Source organism: Coregonus clupeaformis, chromosome 13 (assembly GCF_020615455.1).
Source record: "Coregonus clupeaformis isolate EN_2021a chromosome 13, ASM2061545v1, whole genome shotgun sequence".
In the NCBI taxonomy this organism is placed as follows: Eukaryota; Metazoa; Chordata; class Actinopteri; order Salmoniformes; family Salmonidae; genus Coregonus; species Coregonus clupeaformis.
In genome coordinates this window covers 3,545,401-3,573,167 of record NC_059204.1, presented here as the reverse complement: position 1 = coordinate 3,573,167, position 27,767 = coordinate 3,545,401, and the positions used below count along the sequence as shown (strand labels likewise).

The 27,767-nt window shown below is 43.9% G+C and overlaps 1 protein-coding gene across 1 annotated transcript; it reads left to right on the top strand.

The window, feature by feature from the left end:
• Window positions 1–27,767, top strand: LOC123492137 (glucose-6-phosphate exchanger SLC37A2-like). Its single transcript, XM_045224134.1, has 18 exons — window positions 1–674; window positions 1,843–1,924; window positions 2,897–2,987; window positions 3,158–3,236; window positions 3,347–3,482; window positions 8,021–8,097; window positions 8,477–8,643; window positions 9,131–9,168; window positions 9,502–9,618; window positions 9,869–9,959; window positions 10,315–10,377; window positions 16,956–17,041; window positions 17,612–17,660; window positions 18,012–18,085; window positions 18,470–18,548; window positions 19,232–19,329; window positions 21,564–21,628; window positions 27,702–27,767. Exons 1-18 carry the CDS (start codon window positions 616–618, stop codon window positions 27,715–27,717), a joined length of 1,467 nt encoding a protein of 488 aa, XP_045080069.1. The 5' UTR covers window positions 1–615; the 3' UTR covers window positions 27,718–27,767.

The following is a 27,767-nucleotide window of genomic DNA, read 5'->3' as shown; positions in this document are numbered from 1 at the left end:
CACATGTCTACACACTTCGGAATATAGATTTTGGTGCGGCGTCTGGCCTGAGTTTGGAAAACATTAGGGAAGGACTGCCTTCAAACTATTATGGACACAATCTGTTAACATATGTACACATTTCCATGTGACACGGTAGAGAAGTGCATAGAGTATTTATAAGAACCGGCTTTTATAACGCTATCAGCGGACTCGAGCAAGTATGGAAATCGATGAGAATTCATTGTTTGCGGAGATTCACCCCCATCATCATGAAGTAGGAATAGCCAAACGACTGAAACTTTTTTGATCAGTGCTCGGAGTGTTTTTATTCTTTATATTTTAAATTAATACATTTAAATAAATACAAATAAAAATCGGTGTGTTTTTAATCAAAGAGGAAAAAATATCAAGCTAGAACCTGTGAGAAAAGAAGCTGTCCCATGTAACGTTATCGTTTAAGTTTGTTTTTAGCTAGTTTTAGAGATTTTTTGTAGTCCTAGTTTTTGTACAGATAATAAATCATCAATTGGATGTATAGAAGGCGCACGATATAACTTTTGAAGCCATGTCTGAGAGAAAATTGTAAGCGGTTTTAACACGTTTTACGAAGTTATCTAGGCTACTCCACCAAAGATGAGGTCTTCTTTGGCTCCCGGCATTAGACTTATCACGTCCTTCTCAAGAGAGAGCTGGTAAGTTGACACTATCTTTGAATTATATTGTGACACCCTTTAGGTAAACAAAACTAAATGTATTGCATTATACAGTATGTACGTTGATGATGGGGGAGGGGAAACGGCGGTTTTGTCCCTAATCAGCTAGACGTCAATGATTGGCGAGAGATTTGGTGCCATTCTATCTATGCATTACTGACATTCTAAGATGGGTAGAATGTTAGGAATTAGTCACGTCTAGATTTAATTTGAGTGTTTCATTAGGTATAGTTAAACCCCATATTCAAAGATGTATTTTGCAAAAAGAAGCATAGGCAATCAGACTGACAAGCATTTTACATGCAAACATCCTAGGTGAAGGCTGTTGGATTTGGAAGGCTGTTGGATTTCTATAACAATTATGCAATCAACAAAGCGTTCTGCATTATTGCTGTCACTGATACAGTATGCTCAAAGGTTTAAAGGTCACAGCAGGTTTAGTCTCAGGCACTACACTTCCTCCCGAATGGCTGTGTCCGAAATGGCACCCTATTCCCTATGTAGTGTACCACTTTTAACGAATAACTCTCTGGTCAAGGACGCATCCTATGTGTTGTGTGCAGTTAGCCTGAGGATGAGGAGGTTACACCAGGTTCTAAGTGAGGCGTTAACTGAATCTAACTGTGGTAAAACCTGCCTTTCCACTCCAGGAAATGTAAAGTCAATACAGAGTGTGCACTGTGTGTGGGTTGTAACTAGCTGCCTTCATGTGCAGTGTGCACCTAGTGTTATGAGGTAGCTAGGTCCCTGTACTGCTCCCAGCACTGAAGAACTCTTCTGAATACCCTGTTTTGTTTCCATGTCAGGTTCCCACAAAAAAAAAAAAGCTTATGTGTACTGTACAGACAAGGCCATGTGAGCCCATGTGAGTGATGGTTTTGTGTTCTCCTCAGAACCCTCTCCAGGATGGTAGTTTGAAGCCTGCCTCTCTATCTCTCTCCCCTCTCCCTCCCTCCCTCCCTCCTGGTCCTATGATACTAACATCCCATAATACCCAAGCCCTGGAGACCTCTAGTCTAGACCATGTGAAAGAGACTGTCCTAAAAACTGGAGAGGGTGTGCTTTGACTTACAAAGAGGACGAAGTTCATGGCATGGTATTTGCTTTGGATAACATTAGAATGAGCTCTTCTACTCTCTCTGTCCAGGTACCGAGGTTTCACCCTCTTCCTCACCTTCCTCTTCTATACCAGCTACCATCTCTCCCGGAAACCCATCAGCATCGTCAAGGTAATACACTGACTCCATAAACCTGTATTAAACATTATTGTAATTTAAGGCCACACTGTTCAGCTTTATATTGTAACATCTCTAGGTGTTCTAGGCCACAAACGCCCTAGACCACTTGAGCCGCACTACAATAATTAGCAATATATACTGAACAAAAATATAAAAGCAACATGTAAAGTGTTGGTACCATGTTTCATGAGCTGAAATAAAAGATCCCAGAAATGTTCCAGATGCACAAAAAGCTTATTTCTCTTAAAATGTTGAGCACAAATTTGTTTACATCCCTGTTAGTGAGCATTTCTCCTTTGCCAAGATAATCCATCCACCTGACAGGTGTGGCATATCAAGAAGCTGATTAAACAGCATGATCATTACACAGGTGCACCTTGTGCTGGGGTCAATAAAAGGCCACTCTAAAATGTGCAGTTTTGCCACACAACACAATGCCACAGATGTTTCAAGTTTTGAGGGAGCATGCAGACTGCAGGAATGTCCACCAGAGCTGTTGCCAGAAAATGTAATATGCCAGCCCAGGACCTCCGCACCCGGCTTCTTCACCTGTGGGATAGTCTGAGACCAGCCACCCGGACAGCTGATGAAACCTAGGAGTATTTCTGTCTGCCCTTTTGAGGGGAAAAAACGTATTCTGACTGGCTGGGCCTGGCTCCCAAGTGGGTGGGCCAGTCTCCCAAGTGGGTGGGCCTATGCCCAGTCATGTGAAATCCATAGATTTGGGCCTAATTTATTTATTTCAAATGACTGATTTCCTTATATGAACTGTAAGTCAGTCAAATCTTTGAAATTGTTGCATTTATGTTTTTGTTCAGTATAGTTTGTGAGAAAGTGATTTCATAGTTGCTGTTTTTCTTTCGAGACGTTTAGTTATTTGCCGTCTTTATGCAGGTTGTCTTGAAGGCTGAGTGTTTTGTTTCCATGTGTGTAATCTCTGGTTATTGCCCCATGCATGTACAGAGTCAGCTGCACAGAAATTGTTCCAGCCTCATTCGGCCGCCAAACCTCAATGGAACTGACAATGAAACCTGGTGTGACTGGGCACCCTTTGGTGAGTCCTCTGCTTGATTCGAGTTCATTGTTAATTTTAAGAAGGAATAGAAATTCTTCCAAAGTGTTTATGAGTGCTTCCAAAACTAATATATTGAAAGCATACCATGTCAGTAGAATGGGACAGCAGATTTCATTTGGATATTTTCTGTGTCATCTTGTTCTGTCCAGACCAGGAGAACTACCAGACACTGTTTGGAGCCGTCGACAACTCCTTCCTGGTTGCTTATGCCATTGGCATGTTTTTCAGGTAGGCAGAATGATGTCAATTATTTGTTTTATGTTTTGTATGTGTGCTTGCATGTGTGTTAAAACTCACTACAAGGAGTTGACCACATTATGTGTTGTGTGGTTTGACAGTGGGATATTTGGAGAGCGCGTGCCCCTGCGCTACTACCTGACCATTGGGATGCTTCTCAGTGGTCTCTTCACGTGTCTGTTTGGCCTCGGCTTCTACTGGAACATCCACTCGATATGGTACTACGCCTTTGTCCAGGTACAGGTTAAATCTCCTCCAAAACCATTCAGTCACTTGCTCACACTTTGCAGCAGAGTTACCATTTAAACATTTTTGTATCTATTTTTTTTTTCGCCATACCCTACCATCCCTACCCTGATTGGAGTAAACTAACAGACAACAATACTTCTACTGTGGTCCTCTGTAGCTCAGCTGGTAGAGCACGGCGCTTGTAACGCCAAGGTAGTGGGTTCGATCCCCGGGACCACCCATACACAAAAATGTATGCACGCATGACTGTAAGTCGCTTTGGATAAAAGCGTCTGCTAAATGGCATATTATAATATTATTATTATTATTATTACTGCTACTTACAGCTATATTCGCTCACATCTACGGTACCTGTAGTTAAATAATACATATATTCCTAATTTACTCTTTCTTCAAGTGCTGGATTTTCACCCTTTGTGGCCAATCCACTATTCATTCTGATCTTAACTCCAACCCCCCGATATCCAAAGATGAACCCATCTTTCCCAGGGAAGTAATATACATCCCTCCATTTTACTATGATGTCTTATGAGGGTCCTGAACTTCCTTATTTATAACATTTCTACCGATATTGCCCTAAAAATAAATACTTTACCCAAGAGTATAATGATATTTCCCATTGACTGATCGTGGTTTTTCAGATCACCTAACAATACCGTTTGCAGGTCCATCTGAACCCTGATATTATGACATACAGTGAGGGGGAAAAAGTATTTGATCCCCTGCTGATTTTGTACGTTTGCCCACTGACAAAGACATGATCAGTCTATCATTTTAATGGTAGGTTTATTTGAACAGTGGGAGACAGAATAACAACAAAAAAATCCAGAAAAACGCATGTCAAAAATGTTATAAATTGATTTGCATTTTAATGAGGGAAATAAGTATTTGACCCCTCTGCAAAACATGACTTAGTACTTGGTGGCAAAACCCTTGTTGGCAATCACAGAGGTCAGATGTTTCTTGTAGTTGGTCACCAGGTTTGCACACATCTCAGGAGGGATTTTGTCCCACACCTCTTTGCAGATCTTCTCCAAGTCATTAAGGTTTCGAGCCTGACGTTTGTCAACTCGAACCTTCAGCTCCCTCCACAGATTTTCTATGGGATTAAGGTCTGGAGACTCCAGTCTCCAGATTCCAGGACCTTAATGTGCTTCTTTTTGAGCCACTCCTTTGTTGCCTTGGCCGTGTGTTTTGGGTCATTGTCAAGCTGGAATACCCATCCACGACCCATTTTCAATGCCCTGGCTGAGGGAAGGAGGTTCTCAACCAAGATTTGACGGTACATGGCCCCGTCCATCTTCCCTTTGATGCGGTGAAGTTGTCCTGTCCCCTTAGCAGAAAAACACCCCCAAAGCATAATGTTTCCACCTCCATGTTTGACGGTGGGGATGGTGTTCTTGGGGTCATAGGCAGCATTCCTCCTCCTCCAAAAATGGCGAGTTGAGTTGATGCCAAAGAGCTCGATTTTGGTCTCATCTGACCACAACACTTTCACCCAGTTCTCCTCTGAATCATTCAGATGTTCATTGGCAAACTTCAGATGGGCCTGTATATGTGCTTTCTTGAGCAGGGGGACCTTGCAGGCGCTGCAGGATTTCAGTCCTTCACGGTGTAGTGTGTTACCAATTGTTTTCTTGGTGACTATGGTCCCAGCTGCCTTGAGATCATTGACAAGATCCTCCCGTGTAGTTCTGGGCTGATTCCTCACCGTTCTCATGATCATTGCAACTCCACAAGGTGAGATCTTGCATGGAGCCCAAGGCCGAGGGAGATTGACAGTTGTTTTGTGTTTCTTCCATTTGCGAATAATCGCATCAACTGTTGTCACCTTCTCACCAAGCTGCTTGGTGATGGTCTTGTAGCCCATTCCAGCCTTGTGTAGGTCTACAATCTTGTCCCTGACATCCTTGGAGAGCTCTTTGGTCTTGGCCATGGTGGAGAGTTTGGAATCTGATTGATTGTACTCCGAGCATGTGCTGACCAACTGGCAAGTGTCTTCACTGACATTTTCAACATGTCCCTGACTGAGTCTGTAATACCAACATGTTTCAAGCAGACCACCATAGTCCCCGTGCCCAAGGACTCTAAGATAACCTGCCTAAATGACTACCGACCCGTAGCACTGACGTCTGTAGCCATGAAGTGCTTTGAAAGGTTTGTCATGGCTCACATCAACAGCATTATCCCAGAAACCCTAGACCCACTCCAATTTGCATACCGCCCCAACAGATCCACAGATGATGCAATCTCTATTGCACTCCACACTGCCCTTTCCCACCTGGACAAGAGGAACACCTACGTGAGAATGCTATTCATTGACTACAGCTCAGCATTCAACACCATAGTGCCCTCTAAGCTCATCACTAAGCTAAGGATCCTGGGACTAAACACCTCCCTCTGCAACTGGATCCTGGACTTCCTGACGGGCCGCCCCCAGGTGGTAAGGGTAGGTAACAACACATCTGCCACACTGATCCTCAACACGGGGGCCCCTCAGGGGTGCGTGCTCAGTCCCCTCCTGTACTCTCTGTTCACCCATGACTGCATGGCCAGGCACGACTCCAACACCATCATTAAGTTTGCCGACGACACAACAGTGGTAGGCCTGATCACCGACAATGATGAGACAGCCTATAGGGAGGAGGTCAGAGACCTGGCCGTGTGGTGCCAGGACAACAACCTCTCCCTCAACGTGACCAAGACAAAGGAGATGATTGTGGACTACAGGAAAAAAAAAGAGGACTGAGCACGCCCCCATTCTCATCGACGGGGCTGTAGTGGAACAGGTTGAGAGCTTCAAGTTCCTTGGTGTCCACATCACCAACGAACTATCATGGTCCAAACACACCAAGACAGTTGTGAAGAGGGCACGACAAAGCCTATTCCCCCTCAGGAGACTGAAAAGATTTGGCATGGGTCCTCAGATCCTCAAAAAATTATACAGCTGCACCATCGAGAGCATCCTGACTGGTTGCATCACCGCCTGGTATGGCAACTGCTTGGCCTCCGACCGCAAGGCACTACAGAGGGTAGTGCGTACGGCCCAGTACATCACTGGGGCCAAGCTTCCTGCCATCCAGGACCTCTATACCAGGCGGTGTCAGAGGAAGGCCCTCAAAATTGTCAAAGACTCCAGCCACCCTAGTCATAGACTGTTCTCTCTGCTACCGCACGGCAAGCGGTACCGGAGTGCCAAGTCAAGGTCCAAAAGACTTCTCAACAGCTTCTACCCCCAAGCCATAAGACTCCTGAACAGCTAATCATGGCTACCCGGACTATTTGCACTGCCCCCCACCCCATCCTTTTTACGCTGCTGCTACTCTGTTAATTATTTATGCATAGTCACTTTAACTCTACCCACATGTACATATTACCTCAACTACCTCAACTAGCCGGTGCCCCCGCACATTGACTCTGCAACGGTACCCCCCTGTATATATAGCCTCCCTACTGTTATTTTATTTTATTTCTGCTCTTTTTTTTCTCAACACTTTTTTTGTTGTTGTTTTATTTTTACTTTTTTTGTTAAAAATAAATGCACTGTTGGTTAAGGGCTGTAAGTAAGCATTTCACTGTAATGTCTGCACCTGTTGTATTCGGCGCATGTGACCAATACAATTTGATTTGATTTGATTGATTGCTTCTGTGGACAGGTGTCTTTTTATACAGGTAACAAGCTGAGATTAGGAGCACTCCCTTTAAGAGTGTGCTCCTAATCGCAGCTCGTTACCTGTATAAAAGACTCCTGGGAGCCAGAAGTCTTTCTGATTGAGAGGGGGTCAAATACTTATTTCCCTCATTAAAATGCAAATCAATTTATAGCATTTTTGACATGCGTTTTTCTGGATTTTTGTTGTTGTTATTCTGTCTCTCACTGTTCAAATAAACCTACCATTAAAATTATAGACTGATCATTTCTTTGTCAGTGGGCAAACGTACAAAATCAGCAGGGGATCAAATACTTTTTTCCCTCACTGTAACAACCATTCCTGGACCTGACTTCAAAAGCGCGGCACCGATGGACAATACCAGAAAATAGGTTCTATTGATTCTGTTTCCTGCACAAGGCTGACTGTTCAATGCCCCATATATTGTGCATTCTTTTTGTAGCAAGTATTTCATAGTTACCTTTGAATTCAGGCCCGACCTGGGGCATGTTCATAAGTGTACGTAACGGAAAACAAAAAATGAGCGTTTCTTTATGCACAAGTCCAGGTAGCCCCTCTCTGTTTCAGTATCATATGACAGTGATAATGTGAGGGAGGCTGAGAGTGTGTTTCCATGCCAGTGCTTTTCTCAAGGCTGTGTGAAAATGTAATGATGTGGGTAACCGGCCCACCCCCTTCTCTCTTTTTCTCTGTCTTTGTATCTCTTTCTTTTTCTTTATCTCTCTTTCTCGTGGGGATACAAAAAGTATCTCGATCTCCCTCTCTTTTTCTCTCATGTGGTCGTGTGTAAGGACATATTTAATGTTGAAATAAAAAGCATTTAAAATCCTAAATCTCCCTCTCTTACTTCCCTAGGCAATGAATGGACTGGTGCAGACGACGGGCTGGCCTGCAGTGGTGGCCTGCGTTGGGAACTGGTTCGGAAAGGGGAAGTGAGTGATACATATCCTTACTGTAGACCGGTTCAGCAATGCTGACTACACAGTATCAGTACCCTCTTTTCCATCTAGTGCAGGGTTTTTACTGTTGCTCAAGGTCAGTCACATGATGTGAAAGTGAATACGAAACTCTCCGATCGGCGCCTTTGGTTGAACAGGTTTGAGTGTAATGAGTTTTTGGACATTCAAAATAGGAACAATTTACAGGCATCCAGTTCCAAATTCAGCATTTGAATGCCAAAAGCTGTCCTCAGTATTTAGGAAGCAGTCTCACTGTCTCACTGTTCACTGTCAAGCTATACAATGTATCTCAAGGTAAATCCACCTCTCTCATTTCCATCCTATCTGTGTGTGTCTGTCCCTCTCCCTCCAGACGAGGGTTCATCATGGGTGTCTGGAACTCCCACACCTCGGTAGGCAACATCCTGGGCTCGCTCATCGCTGGCGTCTTTGTATCCTCGGCCTGGGGCATGTCCTTCATCGTGCCTGGCATCATCATCGCCTCCACGGGCGTTCTCTGCTTCTTCTTCCTGGTGGAGAGTGAGTGTGACCTCTGACCTCTTGGCCCATATTCATAAAGCGTCTCAGAGTAGGATTGCTGATCTAGAATCAGTTTTGCCTTTTATATTATAATGAATGGACAGAGGGGGCTTGATCCTAGATCAGAGTTCCTACTTTGAGACGCTTTATGGATATGCCCAGACCTCCTTCAAAACACGCCTCAACATGTCCATAGTGCTGACTTGTGAAATCCATTACAACCTATTGAAGCTTGATAGATCATAGTCAAAATGAAATGTTCATTGCCACTATAAGGTTATTATGGATGATACGTTTTTATTAAGCTAGTTTGAAAAAGGATCATGTTGCATTCTCAGGCAGCATTTATCAGAGTTTTCACTGCAGGCATTTCATCTTAAACCTAGACTGTTCACGTTTAGACAAAATGTAAAATGAGAGTTGGCTTGTCCCAAGACTGTATTTTGACATGAAAATATTTGTGAGCAAAATATTTCTTCTGTCACAGAACCAGAAGATGTCGGCTGCAGCCCTCCGCAGCACCATGTAAGTACAACCAAAGAACACATTAAGTAATTGGTGTCCTTAGTAGTATAGAGAAGGGCTGCCTTGCTAAAGGCCACAAGGCCAGTTGGTGTAGGTGGCACCTGAGATATGATGCATGGCCCGCTTCACTAACCTCTAGGCTACCAGCCACTCCCAGATTTTGACAATTTTTTTGTGATGACCACCATTTTGTGATTACATTATTTTCCTTTCCTTCGAAATACTTGATATTATAGAGTAATAGAAGAAATGTTAGACAGAATATACTCAACCTTAAAACAGTCAATAGTTGCAGCCCTGGTTAGAACACTGCTAATTGCTGTTCACTTAAAGAACTCATCCAGTAATGAGGAGATCTTCAGCAGTCCTGGTCAGTCCAACTCTATCTCCTCTGAGCCGGCAGAGGAGCACACCAAGGCCATCAGCTTCTGTGGGGCCCTCAGGATACCTGTGAGTGGGGATCACTATCTACTTTCATTTCAAGCCGTTTCAGTCGCTGAATCTCATCAAATGTTACGCAAGTATTCCTCTGGCAAAACAGACACAGGCAATCAACTTAATAATGGGATGTATTTTATGTCAAGCCTTGAATTCCTGTTTCACCTCTGTGTTGTGACTCATTGTTGGTAATTACTCTCCAGACCCACACTGTTGTTATGACAGTTGCTATGACTGTAATATGTGTGTTGTTATCTTACAGGGCGTGATGGAGTTCTCCCTCTGTCTGCTGTTCGCTAAGCTGGTTAGCTACACCTTCCTCTACTGGCTTCCTCTCTACATTGCTAATGTTGGTACGTGCTCAGTTTAGCTCCTATTTGTTTACAGTTTACATTTACATTTTATTCATTTAGCAGACGCTCTTATCCAGAGCGACTTACAGGAGCAATTAGGGTTAAGTGCCTTGGTCAAGGGCACATCAACAGATTTTTCACCTAGTCGGCTCGGGGATTAGAACCAGCGACCTTTCGGTTACTGGCACAACGCTCTTAACCACTAAGCTACCTGCCGCCCCGTGTCATTTCACCTGAGGGTTCAAATGCTAACAATGTTAATAAGCTGATAATGATTTGCTTTGCATTGTGAGATGCGTTGTAAGTTAATTTGGCGTACTGTGTCACTTAAAATTCCCAATGTTTATTTCCTCAGCCCATTTTGACCCCAAGGAAGCTGGGGACATGTCAACACTATTTGATGTAGGAGGAATTGTTGGTAAGCCTTAACAGTTTTGTTGCTGACTTTATATGGCATTATCTAACCTTTATAGCCCAATAATCTGTAAGATCATATGAGGAACCAGGAAGCTCTTCTCTGATTGACCTGGATGTTTTGTCTACACTGTAGTCATAACAAATTGTAGAAATAACGAGTGGTTTCTGTATTCATTATGAATCACCAAGTAATATACATATGTGGTTTCTGTACAAAGAGCAGGGAGCTTTTCTAAAGCCTCATAAAGAAGGGCAGTGATTGGTAGATGGGCAACAATAACAAATCAGACATTCAATATATCTTTAAGCATGGTCAAGTTAATAATTATGCTGTGGATTATCTATTAAACCACCCAGACACATCAAAGATACAGTCGTCCTTCTAAACTGAATCCTGGCTTAGGAAGACCACCAAAAACTCTGAAATGTCCATCCCCAACTACAACATTTTCTGTCTAGATAGAACTGCCAAAGGGGGTGGAGTTAGCCTGGTCTGTGCCCAAACAGTTTGAGCTTCTACTTCTAAAAATCCACCTCTCCAGAAATAAGTATATCACTGTTGCCGCTTGCTACAGACCCCTACAGACCCCCCTCAGCCCCCAGCTGTGCCCTGGACACCATATGTGAATTGATTGCCCCCCATCTATCCTCAGAGTTCGTACTGCTTGGTCACCTAAACTGGAATATGCTTAACACCCCGGCCGTCCTACAATCTAAACTAGATGCCCTCAATCTCACACAAATTATCAAGGAACCTACCAGGTACAACCTGGTAAACATGGGCACCCTCATAGATATCATCCTGACTAACTTACCCTCTAAATACAGCTCCGCTGTCTTCAACCAGGATCTCAGCGATCACTGCCTCATTGCCTGCGTCCGTAATGGGTCCGCGGTCAAACGACCACCCCTCATCACTGTCAAACGCTCCCTAAAACACTTTAGCAAGCAGGCCTTTCTAATTGACCTGGCCCGGGTATCCTGGATGGTTATTGACCTCATTCCGTCAGTAGAGGATGCCTGGTTGTTCTTTAAAAGTGCTTTCCTCTCCATCTTAAATAAGCATGCCCCATTCAAAAAATTCAGAACTAAGAACAGATATAGCCCCTGGTTCACCCCAGACTTGACTGCCCTTGACCAGCACAAAAACATCCTGTGGCGTACTGCATTAGCATCGAACAGCCCCCGCGATATGCAACTTTTCAGGGAAGTCAGGAACCAATATACACAATCAGTTAGGAAAGCAAAGGCTAGCTTTTTCAAACAGAAATTTGCATCCTGTAGCACTAACTCCAAAATGTTTTAGCACCTCCTCCCAGCTGCCCACTGCACTGAGGCTAGGAAACACTGTCACCACCGATAAATCTACGATAATCGAGAATTTCAATAAGCATTTTGCTACGGCTGGCAATGCTTTCCACCTGGCTACCCCTACCCCGGCCACCACCTCTGCCCCAATTACAGAGATCATACGTTTCCTGAAGGTCTTGACCAGGTTTGCACACACTGCAGCAGGGATTTTGGCCCACTCCTCCATACAGACCTTCTCCAGATCCTTCAGGTTTCGGGGCTGTCGCTTGGCAATACGGACTTTCAGCTCCCTCTAAAGATTTTCTATTGGGTTCAGGTCTGGAGACTGGCTAGGCCACTCCAGGACCTTGAGATGCTTCTTACGGAGCCACTCCTTAGTTGCCCTGGCTGTGTGTTTTGGGTCGTTGTCATGCTGGAAGACCCAGCCACGACCCATCTTCAATGCTCTTACTGAGGGAAGGAGGTTGTTGGCCAAGATCTCGCGATACATGGCCCCATCCATCCTCCCCTCAATACGGTGCAGTCGTCCTGTCCCCTTTGCAGAAAAGCATCCCCAAAGAATGATGTTTCCACCTCCATGCTTCACGGTTGGGATGGTGTTCTTGGGGTTGTACTCATCCTTCTTCCTCCAAACACGGCGAGTGGAGTTTAGACCAAAAAGCTCTATTTTTGTCTCATCAGACCACATGACCTTCTCCCATTCCTCCTCTGGATCATCCAGATGGTCATTGGCAAACTTCAGATGGGCCTGGACATGCGCTGGCTTGAGCAGGGGGACCTTGCGTGCGCTGCAGGATTTTAATCCATGACGGCGTAGTGTGTTACTAATGGTTTTCTTTGAGACTGTGGTCCCAGCTCTCTTCAGGTCATTGACCAGGTCCTGCCGTGTAGTTCTGGGCTGATCCCTCACCTTCCTCATGATCATTGATGCCACACGAGGTGAGATCTTGCTTGGAGCCCCAGACCGAGGGTGATTGACCGTCATCTTGAACTTCTTCCATTTTCTGATAATTGCGCCAACAGTTGTTGCCTTCTCACCAAGCTGCTTGCCTATTGTCCTGTAGCCCATCCCAGCCTTGTGCAGGTCTACAATTTTATCCCTGATGTCCTTACACAGCTCTCTGGTCTTGGCCATTGTGGAGAGGTTGGAGTCTATTTGATTGAGTGTGTGGAGAGGTGTCTTTTATACAGGTAACAAGTTCAAACAGGTGCAGTTAATACAGGTAATGAGTGGAGAACAGGAGGGCTTCTTAAAGAAAAACTAACAGGTCTGTGAGAGCCGGAATTCTTACTGGTTGGTAGGTGATTAAATACGTATGTCATGCAATAAAATGCAAATGAATTACTTAAAAATCATACAATATGATTTTCTGGATTTTTGTTTTAGATTCCGTCTCTCACAGTTGAAATGTACCTATGATAAAAAATTACAGACCTCTACATGCTTTGTAAGTAGGAAACCCTGCAAAATCGGCATTGTATCAAATACTTGTTCTCCCCACTGTACCTAGGTGTCTGGTTAGACCGTAAACTGTCCTTCCAGACTCACATTAAGCATCTCCAATCCAAAGTTAAATCTAGAATCGGCTTCCTATTTCGCAACAAAGCCTCCTTCACTCATGCTGCCAAACATGCCCTCGTAAAACTGACTATCCTACCGATCCTTGACTTCGGCTATGTCATTTACGAAATAGCCTCCAACACTCTACTCAGCAAATTGGATGTAGTATATCACAGTGCAATCCATTTTGTCACCAAAGCCCCATATACTACCCACCACTGTGACCTGTACGCTCTCGTTGGCTGGCCCTCACTACATATTCGTCGACAAACCCACTGGCTCCAGGTCATCTATAAATCACTGCTAGGCAAATCCCCGCCTTATCTTAGCTCATTGGTCACCATAGCAACACCCACCCGTAGTATGCGCTCCAGCAGGTATACAGTCATATGAAAAAGTTTGTGCACCCCTCTGAGGCTGCATAATAATTTACTCTGTCGTCACAGAAAATGATCACAGTGGCATGCCATTCATTTTCTAATAAAAGCTGAGTACTGGGGTATTGTCCAGACAAATATTTTTAGTGTAGCAATATTACGTTGTATGAAATTAAATCAGATGTGAAAAATAGGCTATGCAAACATTTGGGCACCCTTGTCATTCTGTTGATTTGAATACCTGTAACTACTTAGCACTGATTAATGGAACACACAATTGGTTTGGTGAGCTCATTAAGCCTTGAACTTCATAGACAAGTGCATCCAATCATGAGAATAGGTATTTAAGGTGGCCAATTGGAAGTTGTTGTTCTCTTTGACTCTCCTCTGAAGAGTGACAACATAGGGGCCTCAAAACAACTCTCAAATGACCTGAAAACAAAGATTGTTCAACATTATGGTTTAGGGGAAGGCTACAAAAAGCTATTGCAGAGATGTAAGCTGTCAGAGTCCACTGTGAGGAACATAGTGAGGAAAAGGAAGACCACAGGCTCAGTTCTTGTTATGGCCAGAAGTGGCAGGCCAAGTAAAATATCGGAGAGGCAAAGGCGAAGGATGGTGAGAACGGTCAAAAACAGCCCACAGACCACCTCCAAAGACCTACAACATCATCTTGCTGCAAATGGTGTCACTGTGCATCGTTCAACAATTCAGCGCACTTTGCACAAGGAGAAGCTGTACGGGAGAGTGATGCAGAAGAAGCCTTCTCTGCACACATACCACAAACGGAGTCGCTTGAGGTATGCAAACGCACATTTGGACAAGCCAGCTTCATTTTGGAATAAGGTGCTGTGGACTGATGAAACAAAGATTGAGTTATTTGGTCATAACAAGGGGCGTTATGCATGGCGGCAAAAGAACACAGCATTCCAAGAAAAACACTTGCTACCCACAGTAAAATTTGGTGGGTGTTCCATCATGCTGTGGGGCTTGTGTGGGCAGTGCCGGTACTGGGAATCTTGTTAAAAGTTGAGGGTCGCATGGATTCCACTCAATATCAGCAGATTCTTTGGAATAATGTTAAAGAATCAGTCACAAAGTTGAAGTTACGCCGAGGCTGGATATTTCAACAAGACAACGACCCAAAACACTGCTCAAAATCTACCCAGGCATTTATGCAAAGGAACAAGTACAATGTTCTGGAATGGCCATCCCGGTCCCCAGACCTGAATATCATTGAGAATCTGTGGGATGATTTGAAGCGGGCTGTCCATGCTCGGCAACCATCAAACCTAACTGAAGTGGAGATGTTTTGTAAGGAGGAATGGTCCAAAATACCTTCATCCAGAATCCAGACACTCATCAGAGGCTATAGGAAGCGTCTAGAGGCTGTTATTTTAGCAAATGGAGGCTCTACTAAATATTGATGTGATTTTTCTGTTGGGGTGCCCAAATTGATGCACCTGTCTAATTTCGTTTTGATGTATATTGCACATTTTCTGTTAATCCAATAAACCTAATTTCACTACTGAAATATTACTGTTTCCATCAGTTATTCGATAGATCAAAATGAAATTGCTGATCCAAACACCCAATTATTTATAAATGGAAATCCTGTAAATTGTCAGGGGTACCCAAACTTTTTCATACTACTGTATCTCACTGGTCATCCCCAAAGCCAACACCTCCTTTGGCCGCCATTCCTTCCAGTTCTCTGCTGCTAATGACTGGAACGAACTGCAAAAATCTCTGAAGCTGGAGACACTTATCTCCCTCACTAACTTTAAGCATCAGTTGTCAGAGCAGCTTACCGATCACTGCACCTGTACACAGCCCATATGAAATTAGCCCACCCAACTACCTCATCCCCATATTGTTATTTATTTTGCTCATTTGCACCCCAGTATCTCTATTTGCACATCTTCTTCTCCACATCTGTCACTCCAGTGTTAATACTAAATTGTAATTATTTTGCACTATGGCCTATTTATTGCCTTACCTCCATAACTTACTACATTTGCACACACTGTATATAGATTTTCTAATGTGTTATTGACTGTATGTTTTGTTTTATCCCATGTGTAACTCTGTGTTGTTGTTGTTGTTTGTATCGCAATGCTTTGCTTTATCTTGGCCAGGTCGCAGTTGTAAATGAGAACTTGTTCTCAACTGGCTTACCTGGTTAAATAAATAGAAAATAGAAATAAACTGAGCTGCAGGACAGGAATGAAACTGCTCAGGGATGTTACCATGAGGCCATTGGTGATTTTAAAAGAGCTACAGTTCAATAGCTGTGATGAGAGAACTGAGGATGGATCAACATTGTAGTGACTCCACAATAATGACCTAAATGACAGAGTGAGAAGAAGAATACAAATATAACGAATACAAAATATTCTAAAATATGCAACAAGGCACTAAAGTAATACTGCAAAAAAACACGGCAAAGCAATACACTTTTTAGCCTAAATGCAAAGCCTTATGTTTGGGGCAAATCCAACACAACACATCACTGAGTAACTGCCTCCTTATTTTCAAGCATGGTGCTGGCTGCATCATGGTATAGGTACGCTTGACTTCGGCAAATACTGGGGAGTTTTTCAGGATTAAAAGAAACGGGATGGAGCTAAGCACAGGCAAAATCCTAGAGGAAAACCAGCTTCAGTCTGCTTTCCAACAGACATTGGGAGAGGAATTCACCTTTCAGCAGGACAATAACCTGCAACACAAGGCCAAATATACCCTTGAGTTGCTTACCAAGAAGACTGTGAATGTTCCTGAGTGGCCTAGTTACAGTTTTGACTTAAATCTGCTTGAAAATCTATGGCAAGACTTAAAAATGGCTGTCTAGACATGATCCCCAACATCTTGACAGAGCTTGAAGAATTATGAAAAGAATAGTGGGCTAATATTGCACAATCCAGGTGTGTAAAGCTCTTAGAGACCCAAGAAGACGCACAGCTGTAATCGCTGCCGAAGGTGTTTCTAACATGTATTGACTCAGGGAGCTAAATACTTATGCAATGACTATATTTTAGTTATTTAATTTTGTAAACATTTTTTACAATGAAATCCATTTTAATCCCATTTTGTAACACAATACAGACCATAGTCATAACAAGTAACTGCTCTAGTAGTCTGCCAGAAGAGTTTTCATTAGAATTGGTCAATTAATGGCTCCTACTGTATGGTGTCTGCGCACTTCCCATATTATTGAGCTTCAATGTAGTTCCCTAAATGCCATGGATTAATTTTTTTCAGATTATGTAGGACTGCTGTCTTCCCCTATGTGTTAAGGGTATGTGTTAAGTGTGTGTTGTCTGTCTGCAGGGGGCATCGTGGCTGGACTGGTGTCGGACCAAACTGGGGGCAGAGCCTCTACTTGCTGTGTCATGTTAATCCTGGCTGCCCCTATGGTGAGTGTGCATTCACACAAGACATCACTGGCTTTAAACCATGTGTAACACCATGGCCATTTTTAGTGTCACTTTATTATAGTACACTTAGGACTCCTTAAATTCTAAATGTGGCATTCAAGGGTAATCTGCACATTTCAAACTTTAGAAAACCGGTGCTGGGCAAAATATACTGTAGATCAAGAAAGGAAAGGCCTGAATTACAAATGTGGACAAGACACTTTTATATTCACTTATGAACAGGGGCAATTCTCTCTGTCAAAGTTTTGATCACTTAATCACATATATGCAATGTAAATATGACTGCATGATGGACGCAGAAAAAGGAATTTGGCTGCGCTTGGAGCTCTCTGGAATTGGCAGTGAACTTCACCCGCTGCCCAAGCCTAAGAAACATTTTGTGTTAGGTCGTGAGCTCCTTGACAGTAGTGTGTCAATCCGTTTTTCAGCATAGCTCAATGTTTTCCTTTTGGGTCTGCATGTGGGTTAGTAAATCATTAGTAAATCCTTCAAGAGTGCCACATTTTACCCACGATCCAGTCTAAATGTTTGTTTTTGTTGCTTTCCTAGTTGTTCCTGTACAACCACTTTGGACAGCATAGCCTAGCAACCACAATCGGTAAGAGTTAAGTTATTTTGTATGAAATTTGACTTTGAAGCCATAGAGCCATTTTGGTCTCAACCCCTCTTACTGAAAACAACATAAATGCTCCAATTGAACACATTGTACATTGTACTTTACTGTGTGTCGGTTGTGTGTTTATAGCCTGTGGATTTCACATTTACGCTTAGTCATTTGGCAGACACTCTTATCTAGGGCGACTTGCATTCGGTACATTCAACTAAAGTAGGCAACCAACATAACAACCACATATCACTATGAAAAGCTTCTTTAAAAATAGCCTTGATCTGCTAGCTAGCGTCCTGTACATGCCTGATCCCCATGTTGCTGTGTTCCTCTGCCCTGTAGGGATGCTGTTGGTGTGCGGAGCCCTGGTGAACGGCCCCTACGCCCTCATCACCACCGCCGTGTCTGCTGACCTGGTAAGTTCATCCATCCCAGACTGCACTGCTGCATGCCACTCTCACATGAGGTCCTCAGCTCTCCCGAAGTCACACAGAGGAGATAAGCTTGGCATTGCCCCCTCACCCCAAATTCCCCAGGTCCCCTGTTAGTCCAAGACTGTGTCTAATGCGTCTTTCCTCGATTCCTCGCATTCTATCTCCCTCGCCTCTTTCTCAAACCGTATTGGAGAAGAAGATCCAAGGTCCCTCCCGTCAGACCTTCACCTTCCATGTGTTTTGAGGAGAGGAGGTGAGGAGAGAGGATGCAAGGAATCGAGGAGAGACACATTTGGAAAGAGCCCAAGTCTTTTATGCAGTCACGGACTGAATGTTGATTCATAATGAGGGTTTTTCCTTTCATAGGGGACGCATGAGAGCCTGAAAGGAAACTCTAGAGCCTTGTCAACGGTCACTGCCATTATTGACGGCACGGGGTCAATAGGTATGTGGGGAATTTCTGGGACACACGGGGGATTGGTACTCTTGATCTTTTTTCTTTTTATTTGATGCTTGTAATTGTCCTCCCGAGTGGCGCAGTGGTCTAAGGCACTGCATCGCAGTGCTAGCTGTGCCACTAGAGATCCTGGTTCGAATCCAGGCTCTGTCGTAGCCGGCCGCGACTGGGAGACCCATGGGGCAGCGCACAATTGGCCCAGTGTCGTCCAGGGTAGGGAATGGCCGGCAGGGATGTAGCTCAGTAGAGCATGGCATTTGCAACGCCAGGGTTGTGGGTTCGATTCCAGTATAACAAATAAAAATGTATGCACTCACTAACTGTAAGTCGCTCTGGATAAGAGCGTCTGCTAAATTACTAAAATGCTATGATGCATTTGTGTGCGCCTGTGTCAATGCATGAAGGAAGGTTTTTATTTTAGGTCACCTATGTTTTGAGATTAACTTCAATGCTCAGTTATTGCAGTGTTATGTGACAATGACTAATTGTATACAGTTTATGTACAAGGTCCATGGCTCATACAAAACTATTTTCCATTGTAAATCATGTTGTGTTCTAAAGGCAGAATTTTTATTATTGTTGTCCCAAATCAAATTGTATATCCAGTCCTGGTTTCAGGTGCTTGGGTTCCCCTGCGCAAGTGTTTCTCTTATTCTCTGACTGTCCTCTAGGTGCCGCCCTAGGTCCTCTGTTAGCAGGGCTGATCTCTCCGACGGGATGGAACAATGTCTTCTTCATGCTGATCACTGCCGATATCCTCGCCTGTTTGGTTAGTTTTTAGTCTTTATGTTTTTATTAACATGTTTTATAAATCACTGCAATATTTTAGCCACATGTACAAAGAGGGTGCTACACCTGTGGATTGTGGACAAAATGAATGATACTCTTAATACCATATGACAGTGTTTCCCGACCCTTGTTTGAGTACCCCCAACAGTACACAGTTTCGTTGTAGCCCTTGACAAACACACCTCATTCAACTCATTTTAGGTTTTGTTGACAAGTTGAATCAGGTGTGCTTGTCCAGGGTTGCAATAAAAAGGTGTACTGTCATGGGATGCCACCTTTCCAACAAGTCATTTCGTCAAATTTCTGCCCTGCAAGAGCTGTCCAGGTCAACTGTAAGTGCTGTTATTGTGAAGTGGAAATGTCTAGGAGCAACAACGGCTTAGCCGCGAAGTGATAGACCAAACAAGCTCACAGAACGGGACCGCCGAGTGCTGAAGCGCATAGCGCGTAAAAATCGTCTGTCCTCTGTTGCAACACTTCTACTGAATTCCAAACTGCCTCTGGAAGTAACGTAGAACTGTTCATCGGGAGCTTCATGAAATGGGTTTCCATGGCCGAGCAGCCGCACACAAGCCTAAGATCACCATGTGTAATGCCAAGCGTCGGTTGGAGTGGTGTAAAGCTCGCTACCATTGGGCTCTGGAACAGTGGAAACGCATTCTCTGGAGTGATGAATCACGCTTCACCATCTGGCAGTCCGACGGACGAATCTGGGTTTGGCAGATGCCAGGAGAACGCTACCTGCCCAAATGCATAGTGCCAACTGTAAATTTCGGTGGAGGAATAATGGTCTGGGGCTGTTTTTAAATTGTGCTTATAAATATATAGAAAAATATATATTTTTCGGAAAGTATTCAGACCGCTTGACTTTTTCCACATTTTGTTATTTTACAGCCTTATTTTAAAATTTATTAAATAGTTTTTTCCCCTCATCAATGTACACACAATACCCGATAATGACAAAGCAAAAACAGGTTGTTATACATTATTTTATTTTTTTACCGGAAATATCACATTTACATAAGTATTCAGACCCTTTACTCAGTACTTTGTTGAAGCATCTTTGGCAGCGATTACAGCCTTGAGTCTTCTTGGGTATGACGCTACAAGCTTGGCACACCTGTATTTGGGGAGTTTCTCTCATTGTTCTCTGCAGATCCTGTCAAGCTCTGTCAGGTTGGATGGGGAGCGTCGCTGCACAGCTATTTTCAGGTCTCTCCAGAGATGTTTGATCGGGTTCAAGTCCGGGCTCTGGCTGGGCCACTTATGGACATTCAGATATTTGTCCCGAAACCACTCCTGCATTGTCTTGGCTGTGTGCTTAAGGTCGTTGTCCTGTTGGAAGGTGAACCTTCACCCAAGTCTGAGGCCCTGAGCGCTCTGGAGCAGGTTTTCATCAAGGATCTCTCTGTACTTTGGTCCGTTCATCTTTCCCTCGATTCTAACTAGTCTCCCAGTCCCTGCCGCTGAAAAACATCCTCACAGCATGATGTTGCCACCACCATGCTTCACCGTAGGGATGGTGCCAGGTTTCCTCCAGACGTGATGCTTGACATTCAGGCCAAAGAGTTCAATGTTGGTTTCATCAGACCAGAGAATCCTGTTTGTCATGGTCTGAGAGTCCTTGGGTTCTTGGTCACCTCCCTGACCAAGGCCGGGCGGCCAGCTCTAGGAAGAGTCTTGGTGGTTCTAAACTTCTTCTATGTAAGATTGATGGAGGCCACTGTGTTCTTGGGGACCTTCAATGCTGCCGACATTTTTTGGTACTTCCCCAGATTGACACAGTCTCGGAGCTCTATGGACATTTCCTTCGACCTCATGGCTTGGTTTTTGCTCTGACATGCACTGTTAACTGTGGGACCTTATATAGACAGGTGTGTGCCTTTCCAAATCATGTCCAATCAATTTAATTTACCACAAGTGGACTCCAATCAAGTTGTAAAAACATTTAAAGGATGATCAATATAAACAGGATGCGCCTAAGTTCAATTTTGAGTCTCATGGCAAAGGGTCTGAATACTTATGTAAATAAGGTATTTCGGTTTTATATTTTTTATACATTTGCAACAATTTAATCCATTTTAGAGTAAGGCTGTAACGTAGCAAAATGTGGAAAAAGGCAAGGAGTCTGAATACTTTCTGAATGCACTGTATGTTTAAAAACAGATCTATTTTAGTAAGCTATGTTGAGTGTGCTGTCTCCCTGTTTTCCAGCTGCTGTCCAGGCTGGTGTATAAGGAGGTGAGGGGCTGGTGTGGACACAGCCCCAGACAAAGAGGGTGAGCCGCTCACAACTACACCACTGGGAATCATATAACCAATCAGGAAACCCAAATTAATGTTAGTCATAAAATCATACCTGTTTTATCCAAGGAGTGAACAAATACTGGCTACTTCACTTAAAAGGGGCAAAACACAAAATGCAATTGAACTTGAGTGTGGACTAAAATGACTATTCCTTTAAATACAGGTCAAAGCCACAAATAGAGTTCAATGTGTCAAATCGGAGGGCCTGTTGTCTGGACCTCTGGCAGTCGCTATGGTGGTGCCACAGGGTTCAATTCTCGGGCCGACTCTATTCTCTGTGTATATCAATGATGTCGCTCTTGCTGCTGGTGACGCTCGGATCCACCTCTATGCGGACGACACCATTTTGTATACATCTGGCCCTTCATTGGACACTGTGTTAACAAACCTCCAAATGAGCTTCAACGCCATACAACACTCCTTCCGTAGCCTCCAACTGCTCTTAAACACTAGTAAAACTAAATGCATGCTCTTCAACCGAACACTGCTTGCACCCGCCCACCCGACTAGAATCACTACTCTCGGCGGGTCTGACCTAGAGTATGTGGACTACAAATACATACAGTGGGGAGAACAAGTATTTGATACACTGCCGATTTTGCAGGTTTTCCTACTTACAAAGCATGTAGAGGTCTGTAATTTTTATCATATGTACACTTCAACTGTGAGAGACGGAATCTAAAACAAAATTCCAGAAAATCACATTTTATGATTTTAAAGTAATTAATTTGCATTTTATTGCATGACATAAGTATTTGATCACCTACCAACCAGTAAGAATTCTGACTCTCACAGACCTGTTTGTTTTTCTTTAAGAAGCCCTCCTGTTCTCCACTCATTACCTGTATTAACTGCACCTGTTTGAACTCGTTACCTGTATAAAAGACACCTCTCCACACACTCAATCAAATAGACTCCAACCTCTCCACAATGGCCAAGACCAGAGAGCTGTGTAAGGACATCAGGGATAAAATTGTAGACCTGCACAAGGCTGGGATGGGCTACAGGACAATAGGCAAGCAGCTTGGTGAGAAGGCAACAACTGTTGGTGCTATTATTAGAAAATGGAAGAAGTTCAAGATGACGGTCAATCACCCTCGGTCTGGGGCTCCATGCAAGATCTCACCTCATGGGGCATCAATGATCATGAGGAAGGTGAGGAATCAGCCCAGAACTACATGGCAGGACCTGGTCAATGACCTGAAGAGAGCTGGGACCACAGTCTCAAAGAAAACCATTAGTAACACACTACGCCGTCATGGATTAAAATCCTGCAGCGCACGCAAGGTCCCCCTGCTAAAGCCAGCGCATGTCCAGGCCCGTCTGAAGTTTGCCAATGACCATGGGATAAGGTCATGTGGTCTGATGAGACAAAAATAGAGCTTTTTGGTCTAAACTCCACTCGCCGTGTTTGGAGGAAGAAGAAGGATGAGTACAACCCCAAGAACACCATCCCAACCGTGAAGCATGGAGGTGGAAACATCACTCTTTGGGGATGCTTTTCTGCAAAGGGGACAGGACGACTGCACCGTATTGAGGGGAGGATGGATGGGGCCATGTATCGCGAGATCTTGGCCAACAACCTCCTTCCCTCAGTAAGAGCATTGAAGATGGGTCGTGGCTGGGTCTTCCAGCATGACAACGACCCGAAACACACAGCCAGGGCAACTAAGGAGTGGCTCCGTAAGAAGCATCTCAAGGTCCTGGAGTGGCCTAGCCAGTCTCCAGACCTGAACCCAATAGAAAATCTTTGGAGGGAGCTGAAAGTCCGTATTGCCCAGCGACAGCCCCGAAACCTGAAGGATCTGGAGAAGGTCTGTATGGAGGAGTGGGCCAAAATCCCTGCTGCAGTGTGTGCAAACCTGGTCAAGACCTACAGGAAACGTATGATCTCTGTAATTGCAAACAAAGGTTTCTGTACCAAATATTAAGTTCTGCTTTTCTGATGTATCAAATACTTATGTCATGCAATAAAATGCAAATTAATTACTTAAAAATCATACAATGTGACTCTGGATTTTTGTTTTAGATTCCGTCTCTCACAGTTGAAGTGTACCTATGATAAAAATTACAGACCTCTACATGCTTTGTAAGTAGGAAAACCTGCAAAATCGGCAGTGTATCAAATACTTGTTCTCCCCACTGTAGGTGTCTGGTTAGACTGTAAACTCCCCTTCCAGACTCACATTAAGCATCTCCAATCAAAAGTTAGATCTAGTTCGCAAACAAAGCCTCCTTCACTCATGCTGCCAAACATGCCCTCGTAAAACTGACTATCCTACTGATCCTTGACTTCGGCGATGTCATTTACAAAATAGCCTCCAACACTCTACTCAGAAAGCTGGATGTAGTCTATCACAGTGCCATCCGTTTTGTCACCAAAGCCCCATATACTACTCACCATTTTGACCTGTACACTCTTGTTGCCTGGCCCTCACTACATATTCGTCACCAAACCCACTGGCTCCAGGTCATCTATAAATCACTGCTAGGCAAATCCCCGCCTTATCTTAGCTCACTGGTCACAATAGCAACACCCACCCGTAGTCTGCACTCCAGCAGGTATATCTCACTGGTCATTCCCAAAGCCAACACCTTTGGCCGCCATTCCTGGAACAAACTGCAAAAATCTCTGAAGCTGGAGACTCTTATCTCCCTCACTAACTTTAAGCAGCAGTTGTCAGAGCACCTTACCGATCACTGCACCTGTACATAGCCATTCTGAAATTAGCCCACCCAACTACCTCATCCCCATATTGTTATTTATTTAGCTAATTTGCACCCCAGTATCTCTATTTGCACATCATCTTTTGCACATCTATCATTCCAGTGTTAATACGAAATTGTAACTATTTTGCACTATGGCCTATTTATTGCCTTACCTCCATAATTTACTACATTCACACACACTGTATATATATTTTCTGTTGTATTTTTGACTTTTTGTTTTGTTTACCCCATATGTAACTCTGTGTTGTTGTTTTTATCGCACTGCTTTGCTTTATCTTGGCCAGGTCGCAGTTGTAAATGAGAACTTGTTCACAACTGGCTTACCTGGTTAAATAAAAATAAAATATAAAATAGAGCTACTCCACAGGGCTTTATACATTAGCCTTTCCCTAGAGGTTAAGGGTGCTCATTATTCTACTCCAAAGTGGCCACCAGGCTGCTGATTAATTGGCCAGCTTTAAGTGAAAATTTGCAGTTGCACCTCAGGCTATTTTTAGAGATCAGAAGTTGTCAATTACGATTAATCTGGGACCTTGATTGCGTCTTGAGAGTTGTATATTTCCACCAGGTTCCCATAGGATTTAAGACATGATTGTCTTGAGTTGGTGTTATTAGACACTGGATCAAATAAAATCAAATGATCTACATATGTTTTTAAATATATTAGTCAAATGCTTACTTACGTGCCCTTCCCAACAATGTAGAGAGAAATAATAGAAAAGTAAAAACACGTAATAATAAATACACAATAAGTAACGATAACTTGGCTATATACATGGGGTACCAGTACAGAGTCAATGTGCAGGGGTACGAAGTAATTGAGTTGAGTATGTACATATAACTTGGAATAAAGTAACAGATAATAAACAGTAGCAGCAGTGTATGTGATGGGTAAAAAAAAAGTTTGTGCAAAAAGGGTCAATGCAGATAGTCCGGGTAGCTATTTTGTTAACTATTTAACTAACTATTTAGCAGTCTTATGGCTTGGGGGTAAAAGGGTCCTGTTGGTTCCATACTACGCTTGCCGTGCAGAGAGAACAGTCAATAGTTTGGGTTTAGGGCCTTCCTTTGAAAATGTTTAGGGCCTTCCTCTGACACCGCCTGCTATAGAGGTCCTGGATGGCAGGGAGCTCGGCCCCAGTGATGTACTGGGCCGTACACACTGCCCTCTGTAGCGCCTTGCCGTTGGATGCCAAGCAGTTGCCATACCAAGCGGTTATGCAGCCAGTCAAGATGCTCTCAATGGTGCAGCTGTATAACTTTTTGAGGATCTGAGGGCCATGCCAAATCTTTTCAGCCTCCTGAGGGGAAGAGGTGTTGTTGTACCCTTTTCACGACTGTGTTGGAGTGTGTTGACCATGATAGAGCCTTAGTAATGTGGACACAGAAGAACTTGAAGCTGTCGACCCGCTCCACTACAGCCCGTCAATGTGCAAGGGGGGGCGTGCTCGGCCCTCCGTTTCCTGTAGTCCACGATCAGCTCCTTTGTCTTGCTGATGTTGAGGGAAAGGTTGTTGTCCTGGTACCACACTGCCAGGTCTCTGACCTCCTCCCTACAGGCTGTCTCATTGGCATCGGTGATCAGGCCTACCACCATAATGTTGTCGGCAAACTTAATGATGGTGTTGGAGTTGTGGGTGAACAGGAAGTACAGGAGGTGACTAAGCACGTACCCCTGAGGGGCCCCCGTGTTGAGGGTCAGCGTGGCGGTGATGTTGTTGCCTACCCTCACCACCTGGGGGCGGCCCTTCAGGATGTCCAGGATCCAGTCGCAGAGGGAGGTGTTCAGTACCAGGGTCCTTAGCTTAGTGATGAGCTTAGAGGGCACTATGGTGTTGAACGCTGAGCTTTAGTCAGTGAACAGCATTCTCACATAGGTGTTCCTCTTGTCCAGGTGTGAAAGGGCAGTGTGGAGTGCATTAGAGATAATCTGTGGATCTGTTGGGGCCGGTGTCTGGGATGATGTTGTTGATGTGAGCCATAACCAGCCTTTCAAAGCATTTCATGGCTACAGATGTGAGTAGTCATTTAGACAGGTTACCTATGGCGTTCTTGGGCACAGGGATAATGGTGGTCTGCTAGAAACAGGTAGGTATTACGGACTGTGTCAGGGAGAGGTTGAAAATGTCACTGAAGACACTTGCCATCTGGTCAGCGCATGCTCTGAGTATGCGTCCTGGTAATTCGTCTGGCCCAGCAGCCTTGTGAATGTTAAGCTGTTTAAAGGTCTTACTCACATCAAATGTTATGCAGAATCGTCTCTTCTTTATTCTTGCACAACATCAAGTAACGGATTCTTGATTACAAGTACCTTTCCATGTTAATGCAGATCTATATTAACGCTGGGCAACTGTGCTTAAGAGCCATTGTTACAATGTGGCTGTTTTATCACAATATCAAATCATTTCTGGGTAACAATTTAAGTACCTGACTTTGATTGTTTTCAATTAAAATGGTCAAAAAGACACCGCTTCTTAGCAAAGAGCAATTTCTCAAGCACTAATTTTGCTAGGGCTGTCTGGGAGTGGGGAGGGGACACTGAACTAGCTAATGGAGTTTTGAACGCTCTTTCTTATTGGTCCCACCAAAACAGGCTGAAATTTCAGACTGTGTTTTCGAACAACTCTTTCACTAAAAGGGCTTTATCATTTTCACAATTTGACAGTATTATTCCATCCTCATAGTGTGGAAATTATAAATAAAACACAGAAAAATCTAGTTTTTGACTGCACTGGGCCTTTTTTGGAAACTATAGTAGGACTACATTACCCACAATGCACCGTGTAACATGTCTGGTTTTGTCATAATGCAGTTACACTACAGGCCAAGGTGTCCGTCTCTTTGTGCTACAAAACGGTGTCGAAGGTAAAAGGAAGCTGTATCCACCCCATTATCCACAACTGTGCATGGCGCCGGCCACTCTCACGCTGTCCCTTTTATTCCAAGTCCCAAACTAACCCTCATATCCTGTGAAATAATGCTGCTTTCAAATAAAGCAAGACTCCATCCCCAACAACAATTGTGCACCTCATGGCTCTATGCTGCCCCCCATTTATTCCACCTCCCAAACTAACTCGATAGCATTAGCCTCTCTCCAGCAAAATTGTGAATAGGCTAGGGGCCATATTGACTTGCAAATTCTTTTGGAGGGTATACTCAGTTGAAGATTCTGTGGTGGTTCCTTCACCGCCAGTCCTCAAATATGAAATTACATTGAATTAATCAGATCCAATGATCTGGTGCCTATGTTAATGACCGGAATAGGTTTGCATTCGGTCCATTCTGAAATAGGCTAATCTAACCTTGTGTTGGCAGGTTCAAAGAAATCTGAGTGGCCGTCTGGGACAAGAGACCGTATCACACCTGCGAGGAAGGACGCAG